General features: G+C 39.2%; 1 protein-coding gene across 1 annotated transcript in view; it reads right to left on the minus strand.

Moving 5' to 3' along the window:
* The window catches only part of LOC107753963 (fibroblast growth factor 11-like), a 58,574-nt gene that overhangs the window by 19,938 nt on the left and 17,848 nt on the right, over positions 1–20,788 (minus strand). Inside the window, exon 3 of the mRNA XM_016570255.1 lies at positions 2,600–2,710. Within this exon, the coding sequence (XP_016425741.1) occupies positions 2,600–2,710 (111 nt within the window). The remainder of the gene's footprint in view (positions 1–2,599; positions 2,711–20,788) is intronic.

Genomic DNA, 20,788 nt, shown 5'->3' on the forward strand with positions numbered 1-20,788 from the left:
ATAGTATTCACCCTCAGATGTCAACTATACATCGGATTGGTTTCTTCTTTAAATTATAAAAAAAGTAAAAATATAAATGGTATTATAGTGTTATACTAAAACTAAAATTAAAACAATGGAAAAACTCTTAAGATAACACGTAGGAAAAAAAAGCATCTTAAGTACACAGAATAACATAAGTGGACTTTGAACGATTAATTGCCACTTGATTAATTGTGCAGCCCTACTTTGAGGAGATTCTGTCATCATTTACTCACACTCATGTTGTTCCAAACCCGTTTGACTTTCTTTCTTCTGTGGAACATGAAAGAAGATTCTGAAGAATGTTTCAGTGTTTTTTATTCATACAATGTAAATTGATGAGGTCAAATGTTAATTTGGACCCCAATGACTCAGTGGACCAAAAAATACTGAAACATTAATCAAAATATCTTCATTTGTGAGTGAACTATCTCTTTAAATCTGAGTTTGAAAGTCAGGGATGGTCTACCAAATAAACAAGTTCTAGCAATGGCTATGTTCATAATGTAGACAAATCCTGACCCACACTCAGCCTTTCTCCAGAACAGGTTCAGGCCTAATTTCAGGAAGCAAAGCAAACTGTACATCAGTTAACATAGCAATTTCACCTTTCTCTCACCTCAGTGCACAATCCGTATATAATAACCATAAAGTCTAGACAGCAACATCAAAATATCTTCATTTGTGAGTAAACTATCTCTTTAAATCTGAGTTTGAAAGGCAGGGATGGTCTACCAAATAAACAAGGTCTAGCAATGGCTATGTTCATAATGTAGACAAATCCTGACCCACACTCAGCCTTTCTCCAGAACAGGTTCAGGCCTAATTTCAGGAAGCAAAGCAAACTGTACATCAGTTAACATAGCAATTTCACCTTTCTCTCACCTCAGTGCACAATCCGTATATAATAACCATAAAGTCTAGACAGCAATCATACAGCTCTGCCACTTGCTTTCTTTTTCTTTCACCTTTTAATTAGCTCTATAAAAAAGTTATTTAACTTTCGCACTGTCTCCAACACAAACCACACAGCTGTTCCCAGATGGTTCCTCTCTGTCAAACCTACTACAGCGAACACACACTTACACAATATCTGACACACACCTCACCTGCACTGAATCAGCCGACAAGCCACCGTTAAATGACTGCTATGCAAGATTTATGGATAGAAACACTTACGAAAATCCTTTTATCGACTGACATAACAGTTTTGCCTCTGGAAGGATTTCAAGACATCTGCAGTAAAAAGTGGAAAAACCTTGAGGGATTTGACTGTTTTGTTTTGTTTATTATGTTCCCATATTAAAAAGACATTATGGGGCATCTGTTTGGCTGCGCTCAGAAATGCGTCTCACGAGGGCAACATGTAATTTATGAGAAGAGTGCTGCGTATTTTAGAAGAGCCCATACTGTACATTAGGACCCGAACATTAGGTACATTAGGAAATAAAAAGCTGAGTAGATGAGATCTCATTAATATATGAAATTATTATCTTCTGCAGCAATTAAATTAAACAAAGAGCAAACTGAGACCTTTTGCTGATGCCTCCCCACTTCACATGTTTTCTTATGAGAAAAAGAGCCGAGTCATCTCACATGTGCCTCTTCTGGGCTCTCAAAAATATCTTTAACTGTGCTCAGATTTTCCAAGATGCCAAAACTGCAAGCAAATGTCAGTGATGTTCCTGAATATAAAATAATTTTGAATTTAGACCTTCAATTCAAATTTGAAGGTACAAGGATGAATTTAAATAACTGAAATTCCAAGAAACATTTTTGTCAAGACAGTGTTGAATATTGGGTTAATAAAGCCTTTAAACGTTTTGAAAAAAGAATAGGCCATACGGACAGATAGAACAACAGAACGATAGATAGATTGCTAGATAGATAGAATGATAGAACAATAGATAGATAGAATGGTAGATAGAATGATAAATAGAATGACAGAACAATAGAACGATAGATAGATAGAACGATAGATGGATAGAATGATAGATGGATAGAATGATAGAATGATAGATGGATAGAACGATAGATAGATAGATAGATAGGTAGGTAGGTAGATAGATAGATAGATAGATAGATAGATAGATAGATAGTAATTTGTAATGTAACAAATGTAATTTGTGACCAATTCAATTCAAATTCACATTCATGAATTGAAGATGAACCAGAACAATCATACAACCAAATTGAAGATGAACCAGTTCAGTTCTAAACTTTGCCCAAGCCTGGTCTCCATTAGGTCTCTTGGGCTATGATAGAGCAACCTCGGAACAAAAACTTCTCCTAAACGTGCTGTGAAAAGGACATCGCACATATCTGGCTGATGTGGATGCTGCTTTACACTGCTGTGAGGAGGGCAAGGTATTATACTACACAGGAGCAGACACAGGCAGACAAGAGAGAGACCTGCCACACTTTGATGTTTGTTTGCCATTACAATCTGAGGGTTGCAATGTGATAGTGAGTTCAGGTAAGGTTAACAGGATTTTGTAAAGCTCTTAAAATGTGTTCAAAAAAGATTTGAGCACACGCACAGACGCACACACCCACATATCTACGAGCACACACTTACAGAAGGAGCTGTTTTCGTCCTTTGTACCGTCCAAGGTGCCATCGGGTAACATCTGCAGGTAGAAGCCATGCCGACAGTACAGACGTGTGACAATACCTTTCAGCTGAGGCTCTGAGAAAAAAAGAGAGAACATTTCATTAAACATGTATGCTAGAATAAGAAACATCTCAATGCATCTTGAAAGATACATGCTGGTGGTACAATAGAAAGTGGAGGTTATATCAGGATGACTGAATTAAGAAAGACAGAAACCAAAACACACACACACACACTAACAAGCACAAACCAGTTGATGTGTCTTTAATTTTACAGCTTATCTCAAAAGACACAGTGTCAGCCATAACAAACTCAAAAACAAGCATTCATGTTTACAAAGCACATTAGGAAGATGAGAAGTTGTTTCTGTCTGTACTGGACAATGGACTGTGGTGTAATAACAGGAACAAAACATTCAGGGATTCTCTGTCTTTCTTCTCAGAGTTTACAGCACCAACAAAACGGACTACACAAAAGAGTTCAGTGAACTGTTATAACATGATCTAAACTCATTCTAGAAAGAGATGCAAAACTGAACTTTGTAAACACTGACAAATAAGTCCACCCCAAAATGGCAGTCCTGTCATAGTTTACTCACCCTCATGTCATTCCAAACCTGTGATTTCTTTCTTCTGTGTAACACAAAAAAAGATACGTTGAAGAAAATCAGTTTAGGTTCCCATTGCCTTCCATTATATTTTTTGACCATACAAATGGAAGTCAAAATAACTTATTTTGTGTTCCACAGAAGATAGAAAGTCATGCATGTTTGGAAAGACGAGGAGTAAATGATGACAGAATTTTCAATTTTGTGTGAACTATCCCTTTAAATAATATGGTACAAAATATGGCAATCATTCAGTACCATGGTATACAGCATATTAAAGTACCACGGTCCCATCTGATACCACTGTACCATGGTACTTCTACAGCAATTTTTAAAGGGACATTTTGGGCTATCTGCTAAGAGAGGGCTCACCGCTCTGCTATAGAAGGGTTACTAAAAATTAAAAAGACCAAATAAAATATCTTCTGGCTTTATGGTTTTCTGAAGGAGAAGTGAGGTGATAGATGTTCAAATGAACTATAGCAGTCTGTTGGAGATCTGTGTAAAACCGCTTGGGACAGTGGTAATGGAAAAGGAAAATGAAGGCAATATTATGAGATGTCACTGTGCTAAAGCTTGTACATTAAAACCACATAACCAATGATCAAAACTGTGTAGGAAACTAACAGCTATGGATGTGCATACAGTTGTTTAATTTCTAATGGTAACTAAACTGGCATATATTTATAGAAATTATATTTTTAATATTATAAATAATATTAACATTAAAGTGCACTGTCTGAAAATCTGAAGTGAATAAAAGCAAAGCTATTTTAAATGTGTGTGCAAATGGTGTTTGTTATGTAACTACGTTCAACAAATCTTCTACAAAAATAACACACAGTGTATTTTAAGTGTAAACAGGCTGCTTTTTAAATATTAAGCAATCTCATTAAAAGCACAGATGACAGGTAAAGTGTCTATTGTTGCGGCAGCTGCTCAGAGAAGTCTAGATAGAGAAAAAATGTGAATAATATATAATAAATAATAATATATTAGAAAAATGCAAAAAAACAAAACAAAAAAAAAACACATGTATGAAAATAAGAAGTGTTTCCAAATCAGCATATTAGAATGATTTCTGAAGGATCGTGTGATGCTGAAGACTGGAGTAATGGCTGCTGAAAATCCAGCTTTGCTGTCACAGGGATAAATTACATTAAATAAATATTAATATAGAAACTGCTATTTTAAATTGTAATAATATGTCACATTATTACTGCAAACAAATGCAGCCTTATTGAGCGTTAAAAAAAAAAATCTTACTGACCCCAAACTTTTCAGCGTTAGTGCTTTTAGCAAACTCTTTTTCTTTTTGTCACTCTTTTTTCACAAACGTTCACTCTCTGTGCCTCTCCCATTTCCTCTCAGCACTCCCTCTATGTAAAACACTACAGAAATAGTTTGGACTTTCTCTCTGCAGGCCTCTATTTGCTATTGTCCATTGATCAGTTCTGAAGGTGAGGCCCTGAGGGACCAAACTACAGTTTTAACATTCAGCTACATGGCACAGTGTCTGGCTGCCACCGCCACAGTCCACAGACAAATCACCGCTCACAGAAGCCGGGAAAGAAATATGTGTGCGCTTTTGCATTAAAGGCTCCACACAAAGCAAAGAGGTGGCAAATAAAGATATTCACAGATTAAACCGGCATATTCTGCCGCGATAAGGCACATTTCCTTCATCTCCTCCGACTCGGGTTGATTCGGGTTGTGTAGGAAATTCCCCGCAGATCCGTCTTTGTCAGCTTCTTTAGTAGCGCTGCCGTGACACGCTTTGAAAGCCACACACAGAGCGGCACTGATACACAAGCCCTCTCTGTCTTCAGTTTGCACTGCATAACCATAAACCCCATCTCCCGGGACAGAGGGTGTGAAGGGCACTCCTGATGGGTGATATTGATGTGTGTTTGAGTGCGTCCGCTCAGGGATGCCAGTCTGCCAAGAGCCTAGGCTTCAACAAAAGTTACACAGACACATTGGCACACCGGCGACATCACCTGGTTAGAGATCTCCTTTCCCTTCTCTGTGCCTCACTATCTCTCCTATAAGCCCCGTCAGGGTGAGTTATGTGGTTTTGCATCTCTCTAAATAACACCATACATCAACCAATCAGCTGGAGATGGAGTTGTCGCCTTCCCGTGGGGGAGAGAAAAGTGAACGAGTGTTACAGAGGGAGAACAAGAGAGTGGGCAGAAGTTATGGCACAGTTATTTTATTGGAAGACATTCACGCGCTAAATAAAAGAGGAAGACTCTCATACTTCACGCAAAGCATCGATAAAGCTTTCAGGCACAACAGATCCTAACAAAAGTCTGGCTCCTCCACTGCCATATTTCATTCTGGGAAAGAAAGGGAGAGAGGAGGAGAGAAACGAAGAGAGACACAAACAAAAATAAGACTGCATTTATTATCCAGCATTTACGTGAGCACATTAAAGGGGTCATATCATAGATTTTGTCAAATCTTTTTTCTTGAAGTCCATTTACAATTTGTTTGTGCCAAAAACACACCGTTTTTGATTATCGTTTTCTTGCAGTTCTCTGACCGTTAGAAATAAAAAGTCAGTTTATTTTTGTGACAGTAAGAAGTGTCATTTCATCAATATTTACAGTTTCAGTTTGAGGTTAGTGAGATTTTTTTTTTTAAACAAATTAAAATTCAGTATTGATCAAAAGTTACAGCAAAGACATTGTTATAAAAGATTTCTATTTCAAATAAAAGCTGTTCTTTTGAAGTTTCTATTCATCTAAAAATGCTGAAAAAAGTTGCTGAAAAATGCTAAAAGTTTTTCAGAAAACTGTGAAAACTGTTTCCTCAAAAATATTACGCAGCACTTAAGCAACTATTTTCAACATTGATAAAAATAAGAAATGTGTCTTGAGCACCAAATCAGCATATGAGAATGATTTCTGAAGGATCATGTGACACTGAAGTCTAGAGTAATGGTTGCTGAAAATTCAGCTTTGCCATCACAGGAATAAATGACATTTTAAAATATATTCAAATAAAAAAATATTTTACAGTGCAACAATATTTCACAATATTACCATTTTTACTGTATTTCTAGCAAATAAATGCAGCTTCGGTGAGCATGAGACTTCTTTCAAAAACATTTTTAAAAATCTTAAGACCCCAAACTTTTGAATGGTAGTTATTGCACATTTCAATGATGGAAGCAAAAGAACTTTGTAAGAAATCCTATTAAGAGTTAAAAATGTCCACTGTACACTGTAAAAAGTAAAAATGTGCAATGCAGAACTACTAATAGATGAATAACTCAAAAGCTCAAAAGTCAAAAGCTATTTAAATGTACAGCAAATACGTAGTTTAAATTCAACAAAACAGTCCCACTCAACAAAACTAAAATCATGTAAATCAGATCATCTTATAAACATAATTCTGATTCTTCTCAACTGCCTCTTCATATTAAAAACCTGCAGACTACTTGTTTTGCGCAGAATTACAAAAACATACTTGTCAGGCACAATATTGTCTGTGCCAAGCTAACAGGAGTGGAAGCGTACAAATGCGTGCTTCATATTCAGAGGACGTATTGGGCTAAAGTGCATAAAATTACAGTGGACGCTCCCTGTGGCCTAATGTGACTGTGCGTAATGAAGGGGGGCGGGGCTGTGTTTTATCCAAGGCTGTCATGACAATGTTTAGCTGGACAATCAATCACTTACCATGGGAACAACTCTCACATTTCTCACCAAACAACTGACCCAAACTCAGATCCATCCATACATCCATACATCATTAGATCATTGTATAATTCTATCCATCCATACAAATCTATCTCTATCCCTACATCCACCCATTCATTCAGATCTATCTCCATCCATCCAACCATCCATCCATCCATCCATCAATTGTTAGATCATTGTATTATTCCATCGTCCTTTCTAATTTCTGTATCCACCCACATCCATCCATCCATATCTCTCTATCATCGTTAGATCATTGTATCGTTCTATCCATCCATTCAAATCTACCTCTATCATCCATCCATCCATCCATATCTCTCTATCATCGTTAGATCATTGTATCGTTCTATCCATCCATTCAAATCTACCTCTATCATCCATCCATCCATCCATCCATCCATATCTCTCTATCATCGTTAGATCATTGTATCGTTCTATCCATCCATTCAAATCTACCTCTATCATCCATATTTCCATCCATCCATCGTTAGATTTTATTGTTCATTCATTCTATCTATCAGTCTGTCTGTCAATGGATGTAAATGCAGGGAATGTCAAGAAAAACAGCCACATACATATACATAGAGGTCACAACAGACAGTAATGTGCAGTTTGGGATTAATTAAAGTTGGACTAATGGGCCTTTTTTCCTCTGTAAAGCTTAATGATTTGTGTCTAAACGAGCTGGGACATGTCTGAGGCCTGCCGATAGCGGGATGAGAGAATGCAGTGAAAGGGGAGAGATGGAGAAGAAAAGCAGCTGCCACCAGAGAACAAAGTGAGAATAACACAGTAAAGAGATGAGAGGAAAAGATAAGACATCACTGAGAAAGAAAGAAAGAAAGAAAGAAAGAAAGAAGATGAATGACACTGTAATGTTATAAGCAGGAAAGCAAATGTTACTTTTCAAGTAACATTTACTCTACAATTTAATTTTTAATGATTTGCCTCTGTCCACTATGCGATAGATTTAAAAAAATATGTGTGGGAAAACCGTGTCAGAGATTGTTGATATTCTGAGTTACATTCATTCATTATGCACTTCTGTATTTATATATACTGTATGCCTCTATTGCATTTTTAGCATCAAGAAAACTTCCCAAATTCCAAAAAATAATCTTACCCTTCCAATTCTTTGCTGTCAAATTCTAAACATTTCAGTTACACAGCCCACCAATCATGTTTGGTTATGCATCCAACTCCAGAAAAACCAACTAGTGACCAACAACACAGTAACTTGGTGACCTCCAGTGATAAAATCACTGCCAGTGTGAACAGGGCTTAACAAAACCAATCCAGGCACCTTTTCTTCTCTCTTTTGATTCATCCAGAGCTCGCTGAACATTCACCTCAGGACACAGCAACCCAGATACCTCCATCTGTCCTTGCACGACTTACGCTTTATACATTACTTTAGATGCTACAGAAGGTTTGCACACCAGCATCCCGCTGCTTGTGTAACTGCAATGGCTTTTTATGTATGTGTGTGTGGTCATGCTGGCACACAGCGTGACAGAAACAGATGATGTGATGATAGAGGGCTGGTCTGGTGTGAGTATTTGCGTCAGTGCCTTCTGACCCAAAGCTCTCTTTGCCTTACACACTCCCACCATGCATTAGTTAATGACCATTACCGCTGCATAGACACACATCTCACGTCCGAGACAGTCTGCTGTGTGTGCATCACTTTCCAGTTTTTCCTCTAATGCTAACATAAAACCCTTTCAAACCTCCTTCAGTTTTTTTGAGCTTGAATGCAACTTTCAAATAAAATGATTTGAATCTGAATAATTAATTTGCACAATTATTGTTGGTAAAAAGAAGTGTTTGTCTAAAATGCTTTGGCAGAAATCACACACTCACATGTCTAAAAATTCTTCAGCAGACCGTTTGTTTCTGTTGAGATTTACGTACCCTCATGTCTCTCAAATCTCACATGGCTATAAATAAAGTTTATCTCACACTACTGTTCAAATGTTTAGGGCCAGTAAGATTTTTTAATGTTTTTAAGGCTCTTATGCTCACCAAGGCTGAGCCCCACCTTTAACTGGCAACACGAAGGTGCCCTATCAGTCCTATAGGTACCCCTGGAACTCGAGGGGGACAAACCACCCCCCGGACCATGGTTTCTATCGAGGGGATCCCATCTGCCCTCAGATCTTGATTTTTTTCCCATGACACTCCGGAGGTCTGTGCACGCCACTGCATATATATATATGTATATGCCTATTTCACCCTTCAAATAAAAAGGTGCATGATGCCCCGGTGGGTGTCTTGTAAGGAGTCTTGCTCTATTCTGCCATGAGGTATTGTTCTATTGTTAATCTCCAAGACGCAGACACAGAACAACAGTTGTTCCTGACACTGCCATCCTGCTGTATTAACCTCACCCAAAGTGTCAGCAAATAGAGAGAGAGATGAAAAGAGAGGGAAGCAATTAGCCGCCTATTTCACCCTTCAAATAAAAAGGTGCATGATGCCCCGGTGGGTGTCTTGTAAGGAGTCTTGCTCTATTCTGCCATGAGGTATTGTTCTATTGTTAATCTCCAAGACGCAGACACAGAACAACAGTTGTTCCTGACACTGCCATCCTGCTGTATTAACCTCACCCAAAGTGTCAGCAAATAGAGAGAGAGATGAAAAGAGAGGGAAGCAATTAGCCTGTGAGAAGTGTGTGTGCATGTGTGTCCCTGTGTCTGCTTTCTTTCTCTTCCCAGGTCCACCAGCCTCTCTTCTTTCCTGCGCCCTGGCCTCTAGAAAGTGCTGAGCTGGCTCTTTCCCGCACTCTGTCCTTCTCCTCCCTTCTCGCCCATGTTCTTTTGCTCTCTCGCAGCCATTCCCACTCCCTCTCTCTCTCTCTCTCTCTCTCTCTCTCTCTCTCACTGGCGATGTCAGAAGTCATAAAAAGCAAGAAAACAGCTGGCCTGCGTATTTGTTCCTCCCTTCACTTTCATTTACTCAGTCCTTCATTCACATGCAACAATACTATTTCAGGTTGACTAACATGTCTTGGCCCTAATCTAGGGATAAACACTTACAAATGACAGTTTTAAGACTAGATTTTATATTTTCTGAATGTGTGTGCTTATACAACCATGGTAAAAGAGAGCACCTATCAATTCCCTCTTGCTACTTTTTAAGTTAAACAGAGATTATTTTTAATAAGCAGCAATATTTGAGGTATTCTTCACATAGTTTTCCTGAGCAAGAAGTGTGCATATGTGTTGTAGCTTTTAGAGTTTAGTTGTGCATAATGTTCCGCTCTAATGATTGTGTGTATGTATTAATTCTGACGTTCTAAATTAGAACTTGCTCACGACATGCTGGGCAGGCAGCCGGAGATGTCAGAACGTGACGACATCATCCGAAGCAGCCGGCATCAACATGGCGACAGGAGACCCAAAGTGTACCGGCCGCCCTCCTGCCACTTCACCTGCACTGGACAACCATCACTGTATAAGAACCTCATCACTTAGACTCAATCACAGCTCACAAACTTCAGGAATAGACACTACATACTACGACAATGGTGAGAATATATGCAGCACTTCATATAGTATGTACAAGAAAGTATGCCAGAATGGGGATATACAACAACACCAGTAAATAGCATGATCTACTGAAATGTACTGATCCTTAAACATTTAATTGCTTTACAATCAAATAAAATTCTATTTATTTAATTGGGAAGTAAAATTATGAGATTGAGTCTTGAATTTAAAGAAATATGAGGTCAGTGGAGAGGTTTTTGTCCTGTTTTCCAGTACAAATTTCAAAACATCCTTTAAAGAAATTATAATAAAATAAAAATAAATAAATAAATTTACTTAAAATAACATGACATTATATATTGTATAGACTACCATTCAAATAAGGTTTAGGGTCAGTACACTTACATTTTTTATATAAAATTTATATAAATATATATACAGTATATATATATATATATATATATATATTAATACTTTAATTCAGCAAAGATGCATTAACTTGATCAAAAGTGACAGTAAAGACTTTTAAATGACATTACATGAAATTAAATGACATTTTAAAATATATTAAAACAGAAAAGAGCTGTTTTATAAATTGTAATAATGTTTCACAATAGTACAATAATTTCACCGTTTTTATTGTATTTGTGATCAAATAAATCCAGCCTTGGTGAGCATAAGAGACTTCTTTCAAAAAAAACTCACCTATATATTTATGTGCAATGCATGCATGCATGTATGCGCAGACGTGTGTACAGTATATATGTAATTTGACCAATCTAATACTTTTCTTTTCCCAGAAAACTTTTTAATTGTATTGTACAGAATATATAAATTCACATTATTTTCTTAAGTAGCCTAAAGTAGCTTAAATAGCCTACAGTATATATATTTTTAAAGGACAGAAATGTGTATACTGAAAAACAAAACAAAAACCTCTCCCCTGACCTCTAATTTATTTACTGTCTCTTTCCCTTTCACTCTCCTTGTCCTCTTTCCCCTGAGGTCATCTGCTCATCTTGACCTTTTCCTTTCTCACTGTAGGTCAGTCTGTAATCATATCTTCTACACCATACACCCTCAGCCTAATCTCATAAATCAATACTCCTTAATTAATCTAATCTGTTCCTTATTCTTCTCTTTGGTCCAATTAGCAGTCTAAAAACATCACACCTTATCCCTCTTTTCACTCATTTGTTTAGCCGCAGTGAGTTCATTTATTGCAATTAAAGGGGTCATATGATGCGATTTAAATTTTTCCTTTCTCTTTGGAGTGTTACAAGCTCTTGGTGCATACAGACTTTAACATCAGAAACACAGCTGTGATATGATGTACTACAGGGCATTCAAACTCATGTGGGCTGAGGAGATCAAGTCATTGATATGACATACTACATCATTTAATACTAAAATAATTGTAATGCAGACTAAATGAGCAATTATGACAAGAAATTACTGAACATGCTGATGCAATAGAGGGAAATCAACAAACTGATATGCACACACACACACACACACACAAATATCTCTCTGAATACCATCAATCTTCAGGACAAGCTGCAATGCTATAGATGACATAATATATGTGTTTGTGTGATATGTGAGAAGGTAAGGACATCGTTGCATAATTGAATCACTCTTGATGAATCTGTTATCACACGAAGACATGATTCATGTTCAAAATTGTGATGCGTCTTCATTGCATTTATGTACACTACTTGTTCTCATTTAGACGTGATAAGAACATACCCTGCAGAGACTGCAGACACACACACACACACACACACTCACACGCATGCGGAGGCTTCCCCCTGTGACCACCAGCCTCTATCTCTCTTGCTCTCATTCACACTCTCCTCAAAGGTGATTCATTCATTGCTGCCACGTTTGCATTGATTCACTGCGGTAATGCGAAATCTGGGTTGCCAGGTATTCCATGCACAAATCTCTCCAGGCTACACAGGGGAAGGGCTTTCCTTAAGTGTATCCTTGAAGGGATCTGGAAACCCCCTTAGAAAATGTCTGGCAGCTTCGTAAAGCCTGGCTCCTGACTGTATGCAATGATAATGAGGCTTATCAATGAAATAATTACAGTCTTGGAATTCTGGACAAAACACAACTAATTGCCTGACTTTATCCCAGAGGATTTAGTTAGTGTGGGTAAAAAAAAGGTGCTTTTTCAGTAAAAGAAAAAAAGAGGGAGAAAGGTAGGTTTTCAATAATATTAACAGCATGCCCTTGTTCTCCAAGCTAATTTAAAGGTGAAGATTTTTTTATTTAGCTTTAGCTTGCAAAGTATTTTTCAGCTGGTATCATAGGAATAAACAGACCCTCTTGTCGTTCATCTCTGTTCCCCTAAAAACTGTTATTTGTTCACTGTAAATCCACCTCTTACCAGTCATTAAAATACATTCAAATGGGTTATATTAAGAATTATTCTTCTCTCTAATAAATATTCTGCACATATTGTGGTCACACAATTTTCTATAACTCTGAATGCTCCACAGTCCAGTGAAATCATAAAATAAAATGCAAACTAAGTTGCCACCATTAGTACCCAATATTATAATCCCTTAAATAAGAATTAAACAAACAGAAACTTTTTTTTTACATTGATAACTGTAATGACATGCAGTACAACTTTTAAAAGTGAAAGGAATGTGAAATTGTATAGATTAAGAAAATAAGTGGCCAGAGTGCAATATCGTTCAAACACTTGGAGTTAGTGCGATTTATTTATTTTATTTTATTTATTTTTTTACATTTATTTTATTTCATTTTATTTATTATTTAGCAAGGCTGCATTAAATTGATCTGTATTAAATTGAAGTGACAGTAAAGATGTTTATAATTTTACAAAAGATTTCTATTTCATTCTGAAGGATTGGATGTTGTGACACTGCAGACTGGAGTAATGGCTGAAAATTCATTGTTGCATAACAGGAATAATGTTAAAATAGAAAACAGTTATTTTAAATTGTAATAATGTTTCACAATATTAATTTTTACTGTATTTTTGAATGTATACAGTATATGAAAATAATAATAACCATCTTTATTATTATTATTATTTCTTGCCATGTAAAATTATTATTTGTTTTGTTATAAGTGTAAACAACACTAAACTGTGTTAGACTTCTGCTTAAAATGAGGGGGGAAAGCCAAAGAAGTAATACAAACAAACCTAATTCAAGATATAATACAATAATACAATGAATTGTTCTTATCAATTTAAACAAATATTATTATCATATCAATTTAAACAAATATTATTTAAGTGTGTTTAAAAATCTAAAAAATGTAAGAGACAACCTTTCTCTCCCTCGTCACCATTTATTCAACCCAAAGCTTCATTCTTTCATTTTTCCACTTGGTTGTCAACGCCAAAATTATCGCCCTACACAGAGCAGTGATACACCATGCTAACCCCTCCATAAGCACACACAAATACATCTTCCACTTCCTCCCTCGACTGCCATTTAACATTTATATGGCAAATCAAAGCTTAAGAACCTATTAGGAACAATAGCAGTGTGACCTGCAGTAAAAAAAAAAAAAAAGTTGTTTATATTTCAGGTGCTGTGTTTACCATACAGCTAGTGACCTCGGAAAGAGCTAATGGTGAATGAGAGGACAAGCGGAGGCTGCGATGGGTTCCCATTCAAGGCTGACAAACTGTAAGCTATTCTGCTTTACTGTCTATTAACAGTTCAGCACAGTCTGAATATAAACAAGTATATGAATATGTATAAGTGTAAATCCAAATAATCATTGGTAAAGAGGATGACCACACTGTAAAAAAAAATCCAAAAATTTATGGTAAAAAAACGGCAGCTGTGGTTGCCGGAATTTTACCATAAAAAAATACGGTAGCAACGTTTTAGGTTTTACGGTTTTAACTTAAATTTACAGTTAAATACCATACTTTCATTAACTGATATAATGTTAATATACCAACCTATTGAAGTACTGAAATCTGTTTTGTACCTTTGTAATACACTGATAACCACCAAATGCAGGTGGTGATGAGAAAGTCACATGATGAACCAAAGCCCATCACAAGCAGCTTTTAAATAATAACATATATAGAAGGAGCACAGTCTCATTCACACAAACACTAAACACCATAATGGTTACACACATGAAACTGAAATAATGCAATAAACATTCATTTAATAACATTAGGTGTAACACACAACCCTAATATACAAAACGGATAAGAAAAAACTAAGAAGAAACATAGTTATTTCAACAAAAAACCGTCAAATTTGAAATGTAACTCTGTAATGTAATTTACGGTTATTCACTGTAAATTATACGGTCTTTTGCACTTCCAAAAACGGTATACTACCGTAAAATTAATGTCCAATACAGTTTTTCACCATATATAGTAGGGGAATTTACCGTTAACCATTTAACAGGTTTTTACTGTAGCATTTTTACAGTCTTTTACCGTTAAATTCACGGTCATTTTTTACAGTGCAGACTCACTGCATGTACATAAGAAGTACACCGATGCTGTTTAATGCTATTTATCAGTATTGGTCACACTATGGGGACCAATTCTCAATTATTCAATTAATTAACTATTAACTCTGACTTTTTCCTCAATAAACTCCTAAATTGCTGCTTATTAATAGTTAGTAAGGTAGTTGTTAAGTTTGGGTATGGCATAGGATTAAGGGATCTAAAATATGGTCATGCCAACTAAACCATTAATATGTGCTTTATAAGTAATAATAAACAGCCAAAATGCTTGTAATATGCATGCTATAATAAGCAACTAGTTAATAGTAAGAGCTGTTACTTCAGTATTTAATGATAGTGTTTCTCTAATAACATAATTATTCAGTCAGAATTAGATGGAACCGAAAATTGACATAAACCTCTGAAACAATATTGCTTACCACAACACTCCATAACTTCTCCAAGAAAAACTTTAAGATAAAACCAAACAGATTGAAAAAGGGTGAGTCGAGATTTTTATACTCCCACGCGTTAATTGGATTTGAACTGTTAGTGTAAGGCAAAAATGAAGGAAGCTATAATAGTGTTGGAGAATGTACTCTTGCATATTCATTTACGCAGAAAGCATATTAAATTGAAGCAGTGTTAGCAGATGACGAGTGCACACACACACACACACACACATACACACAATCAAATGGGCTCCTGGATGTTTCATTCATTAATAGATCCATTAAGAGTCTCTTAATTACACTTTGTACTCCCAGAGAGACACTTCTGTCCCGACCGCACCACGCCTCCCCCTCCCTTACCATCGTACTGCCCATCACTTTTTCTGCTGATGAGGGAGTCCCTGAAAGCACAGAGCGGCCCTGCCCATCCTCAGAAACATCGCAAGGGCCCCCACAATGCAATTAGATGAAATCCCAACCTCTGCAAATCAGTCTGTGACAGGAGTCTGAATTATAAGTGAATGTGTGTTGAGTCAGCGCAAACAGAACTCAGGGGGTCCACGCACACTTTCTCACTCCTCCATCAAACAAAATATGAAGATGGGAAAACAGACTAATGATGAGCGAGCATGGATAGATGAATTCTGGAGGAGGATTGAGAGAAATAGAGAGAGAGATTCAAGTGAATAGAGCTGCAATCGACTAGCTAACACCTCGAGACATTGAGATGAGATGATGGGAAGAATACAGGCAGGGACAGAGGATAAGCTGTGCAGTAGGAATCACAGAAAGTTAATGACCATGTTAACTTTTGGCAGAATGTGAATCAAAATGAGGATAAATTATTCAAGAGAGGGTTTGAAGAGAAAATAGCCATTAACACAGCCTTTTACAAACACAGGGACACACTTAAAAACTTACATCCATTGCACTCTCCCAACCATCTTCCCAAGAATTGACTACATACCATTCTCGCTCTGTATCCGTCTATCTCTGGAGAGGCTATGTCTGTCGACTTGAATCAAAATATCTACAAATCCGGTTTTAGCTTCTCAATAGACACACACATAAAAACACATATGTTTACTTGATTTACTTTACTGCTTTAAGTTAATTACAATTAAACTACATTTACTACTGTTCAAATGTTTAGGTTGGGTAAGATTTTGAATATTTTTTAAAAGTCTCTTATGCTGTTCAAGGCTGCACTTCTTTGATCAAAAATATGGTTAAGACAGTAATATTATAAAACCTTATTACAATTTAAAATAATTGTTGTCAATAGTAATATATTTTAAAATGCAATTTATTTCTGTGATGCAAATCTTAATTTTTTCAATCTTTCAGAATTGTTTTCATTTATTCCAGTCTTCAGTGTCACACGATCCTTCAGAAATTATTTTAATATGCTTATTTGGTGCTCAAGAAACATTTCGTATTATCATCAAAGTTGAAAACAGTTGTGCTACTTAATATTTTTTTGGAAACCGTAATAATTTTTTTTAGTATTCTTTGATTTCTTTCTTTCTTTCTTTCTTCCTTCCTTCCTTTTGTGAACTTCTTAGGCTGTTTTTGAGTAAAATGCATTGATATTGTCTGAAATTGTCAATGTTTCTTTTTATGCCCATGTGAAGCACACTGAGTGCAGCTCATGTATGAAAAGTGCTATGAAAGTGCTATTTTCTGTATGAAAATATATGCATAGCATTACAAAAGATAGATAGATAGATAGATAGATAGATATGGAATTTTTTTTATTAGAGAGAAAGCAGTCAGTTATCAGCTGTCCCGCTGAGTGCTCTCTTCAACACCTAAACAATAAAACTATGAAGAATGTACAATCATTCTTCTGTTAAATTCACTGAGGCAGGTAAAGTGATGTCACTTAAACGTTAAATGGATTCTAACATATCCAGTTAAAGCATAATAATGCTAAATGCATATAAACAGCCACCTATTCCTTCCAGAACAGCCTCCTTCACCATTTCTCTACATCGATGAGTGGGGGGGGGATGCTTGAACCCCTCTATTAGGGACAGAAACATGTACGTGTCGACCCTTTGCCTTCTATAGGTTTACCCAAAGGGTAAACTAGTGTTTAGATCAACCCTGAACTCAATTTTCAGACGTAATTTGGAGCTCCTGAATTAATAAAGACTAGCCGTAATGAACTGGAACTGAATCTCCCCTGCCTCTAAGGCTAAACTGAGCTGACTTATCACTTGTGTACATGTGCCCAGTCATTTCTTCAAAATCCACCTAGACAAAAAGATCATTAAAAAAAACATATCATGAAAAATCTTTTTAAATAAATAGGTTTGATGTACTCCTCTATGTAAAGATAATGTGATTTCAACCGAGAAACTTGTTTGCAGTTAAATAAAATAAATAATTAAACATTGCTTCCATTGATTCCATTGGCTGTTTCTGCACTGCAAAAAATGTTCCCTATCGATACTTCACTCGTACTGCGTCTGTTTAAGACGCTTGGGGAAAACTCCTTTTTCTCCGATGACTGAAACCTTTCAATACCGCAGTGTACTACACGGCCATTGGTTCATGCAGTGAATAAAAAACGAACCAATGGCTCGGCAGTAAAGCCCGCCAAAGCCCGCCAGAATGGGCGGGGTCATCTGGCTATATAAGCGGCACATCGCCATAGGATCCTCAGATTATTCTCCTTCAGCGATGACTACTAGATCTTCGCTCTACGAGACTACGAAGCCTTTGCTGTGATCAATCCTCGCAGCGGATCGAGAGACCTCTTCCTGCTCGGCCATTCTCGCCCAGGAGCCTGTGAGGAAAAAGCAGCGGGGCAGAGGAACTGCCCCCACATGCCTCACTCTCTCCGCTCAGAGAGGTTTCTCCAGTCCACTTCTCCCTCCCAGACCAGCGTCCCTCTGCGGCTGCGAGCGATCTGGTCTCATTTGGAGGAAGCGAGTGTGACGCCATGGACGACAGCATGTCGTTGGAGGCTTCAGATGCGGAGGAGCTGTCAGGCTTGTACGTCGACCCCGCCCCCTTGCCAGCTGCACAACCCAGCACAGCCAGCATGGGCATGGACGCCGAGCTTTTCCGCGCCCTGTCTAAAGCTGTGGAGGAGCTGGGTTTGGAGTGGTCTCCGCCGGAGGAGCCCACCCGCAGCCGCCTGGATGAGTGGTTCTTGCCGGGGCGCAGTCAGGCCCCCTGACAACGAGCTTCACCATTCTTTCCGGAGGTCCACAACGAGATCACCAGGTCTTGGCTTGCCCCCTACTCAGCCCGCCTTCGTGCCTCATCTTCGTCCGCCCTCACATCAGTTGACGGCGCCGAAGAAAAAGGATACGACAGACTGCCTCCCCTGGATGAGTCAGTGGCCACGCATCTCTGCCCACCCACTGCCATCGGCTGGAAGGCAAAGGCGGCCCACCCCGTCCAAGCCGTGTAGGGCGACTTCAGCTCTCGCCGGACGAGCCTACTCGTCTGCTGGACAAGCGGCCTCTGCGCTTCATTCCATGGCGGTCTTACAGGTCTTCCAGGCCAAGCTCCTCCGTTGCATGGACGAGTCTGGCCCGGACCCCGCAGCTTTTAAGGAGCTGCGCAGTGCGACCGACCTGGCTCTACGCGCCACCAAGATGACAGCGCAGGCGATTGGCAGATCAATGGCCAGCCTAGTGGTGCTGGAGCGCCATCTATGGCTAAACCTCACGGAGATCAAGTATGCGGATAAGGTCCCCTTCCTCGACTCCCCGGTTTCCCCTACTGGCCTGTTTAGACCTGTAGTTGAGGGCTTCGCTGAACACTTTACCGCTGCACAGAAGTCGTCCCAAGCAATGCGATACTTCCTGCTAAAGCGCTCCAGCTCTACGGCTGCTTCTAGTCACCCCAAAAATGTGCCGACTCAGCATCCCGCGAAGCCCGCGCCACCAGTTGCTCCCACGTCTCCTAAGCCCGAGCCTCGCCAGCGCTCCCGCTCGGCCAGACGCCACCAGTTTCCTAAATGCCAGGGCCCCCGACCCAAGATAGTGTTGGACCCTGCGCCTCAGGCGTCATCCTGATCTGCGGGACAGGAAGAGGAGGGAGCCAAGTCTTGCTGCAGCCGGATCACCCCCCAAAATGCCTCAGTTATGCCTCCAAGCACCCTGTTCAGTTCCGGGTGTCGATGGCAGTGTGTTTGTGACCAAAAATACTGTTGTGAACATGGGGCCCGTTCTAATCGTGTCCACACAACTAACCTCTGTTATAGCGGGAAAAATAAAACACAAACATTTTCAAAAAGAGAGCAAATTTCCTCTTCCACTCATTGCGAGCGTCGGGTCTCCCCTAGGTGGCCCACCGCTCGAACCAATCCAGCCACTTGCCATGCAGGCCGAGGCCTGGCAGGCCATCCCCGGAGTGTCAAGCTGGATCATGGGTATAATAAAATGAGGTTACACACTGCAATTTGCTCGAAGACCCCTGTGTTTCAGCAGTGTGGTCTCCACCTTGGTTCAGAGCGACGATGCACACGTCCTACGCGCCGAGGTGATGAATTTGCTGGCAAAAGGATCCGTAGAAACGGTTCCCCCAGCCAAGAGCGAGTCAGGCTTCTACAGCCGTTACTTCCTCGTCTCCAAGAAGGATGGCGGCCTAAGGCCCATTCTCGATCTCAGGTGTCTGAATCGCGCCCTCATGAGACAGCCGTTCAGGATGATTACATTGAAACAGATCTTCTCGCAAGTATGCCAAGGGGACTGGTTCTTTTCACTGGACTTGAAAGACGCTTACTTTTACATCCAGATAGCCCCCCCGTCACAGACGATTCTTGAGATTCGCCTTCGAGGGAGTGGCTTATCAATACACGGTCTTTCCCTTTGGACTGTCCCTAGCTCCTCGCACTTTTACGAAGTGCATGGATGCAGCTCTTTGCCCGCTGAGACAGACGGGAATCCGCATTCTGAATTACCTTGACGACTGGCTCATTCTGGCCCAATCGGAGGATGAGCTATTATCTCACAGATCCCTCCTCCTCAGTTACTTAGAATGCCTGGGACTCAGGGTCAATTTTGCCAAGAGCGCGCTGTCCCCCAGCCAACGGATATCGTTCCTGGGAACAGTTTTAGACTCAGTCCGAATGAGGGCGATAGCCGCGCCAAAACGTGTGCTGGCCATTCAGCAGCTCGCAGCCTCATTTAGAGTTGGAGCCTCTCGCCCCTCAAGGTGTTTCAGAGGATGCTAGGCCTTATGGCCTCGGTGTCTCTGATACTACAGTTGGGCCTGCTCCGCATGCGGCCCCTTCAGTACTGGCTGAAACCATGAGTTCCATCCCGCGCCTGGAGTCTCGGACGCCTTCGCGTCAAGGTAGACCGGGCCTGTGTATCAGCCCTGGCCCCTTGGAAAGATCCTTGTTGGATGGAACGGGGCATGCCCCTGGGAATGGTCTGCAGAAGGAAGGTGGTCTCGACAGA

The sequence above is a fragment of the Sinocyclocheilus rhinocerous genome, unplaced genomic scaffold (assembly GCF_001515625.1).
Source record: "Sinocyclocheilus rhinocerous isolate Xijiao unplaced genomic scaffold, SAMN03320098_v1.1 scaffold831, whole genome shotgun sequence".
NCBI classification, from domain to species: Eukaryota; Metazoa; Chordata; class Actinopteri; order Cypriniformes; family Cyprinidae; genus Sinocyclocheilus; species Sinocyclocheilus rhinocerous.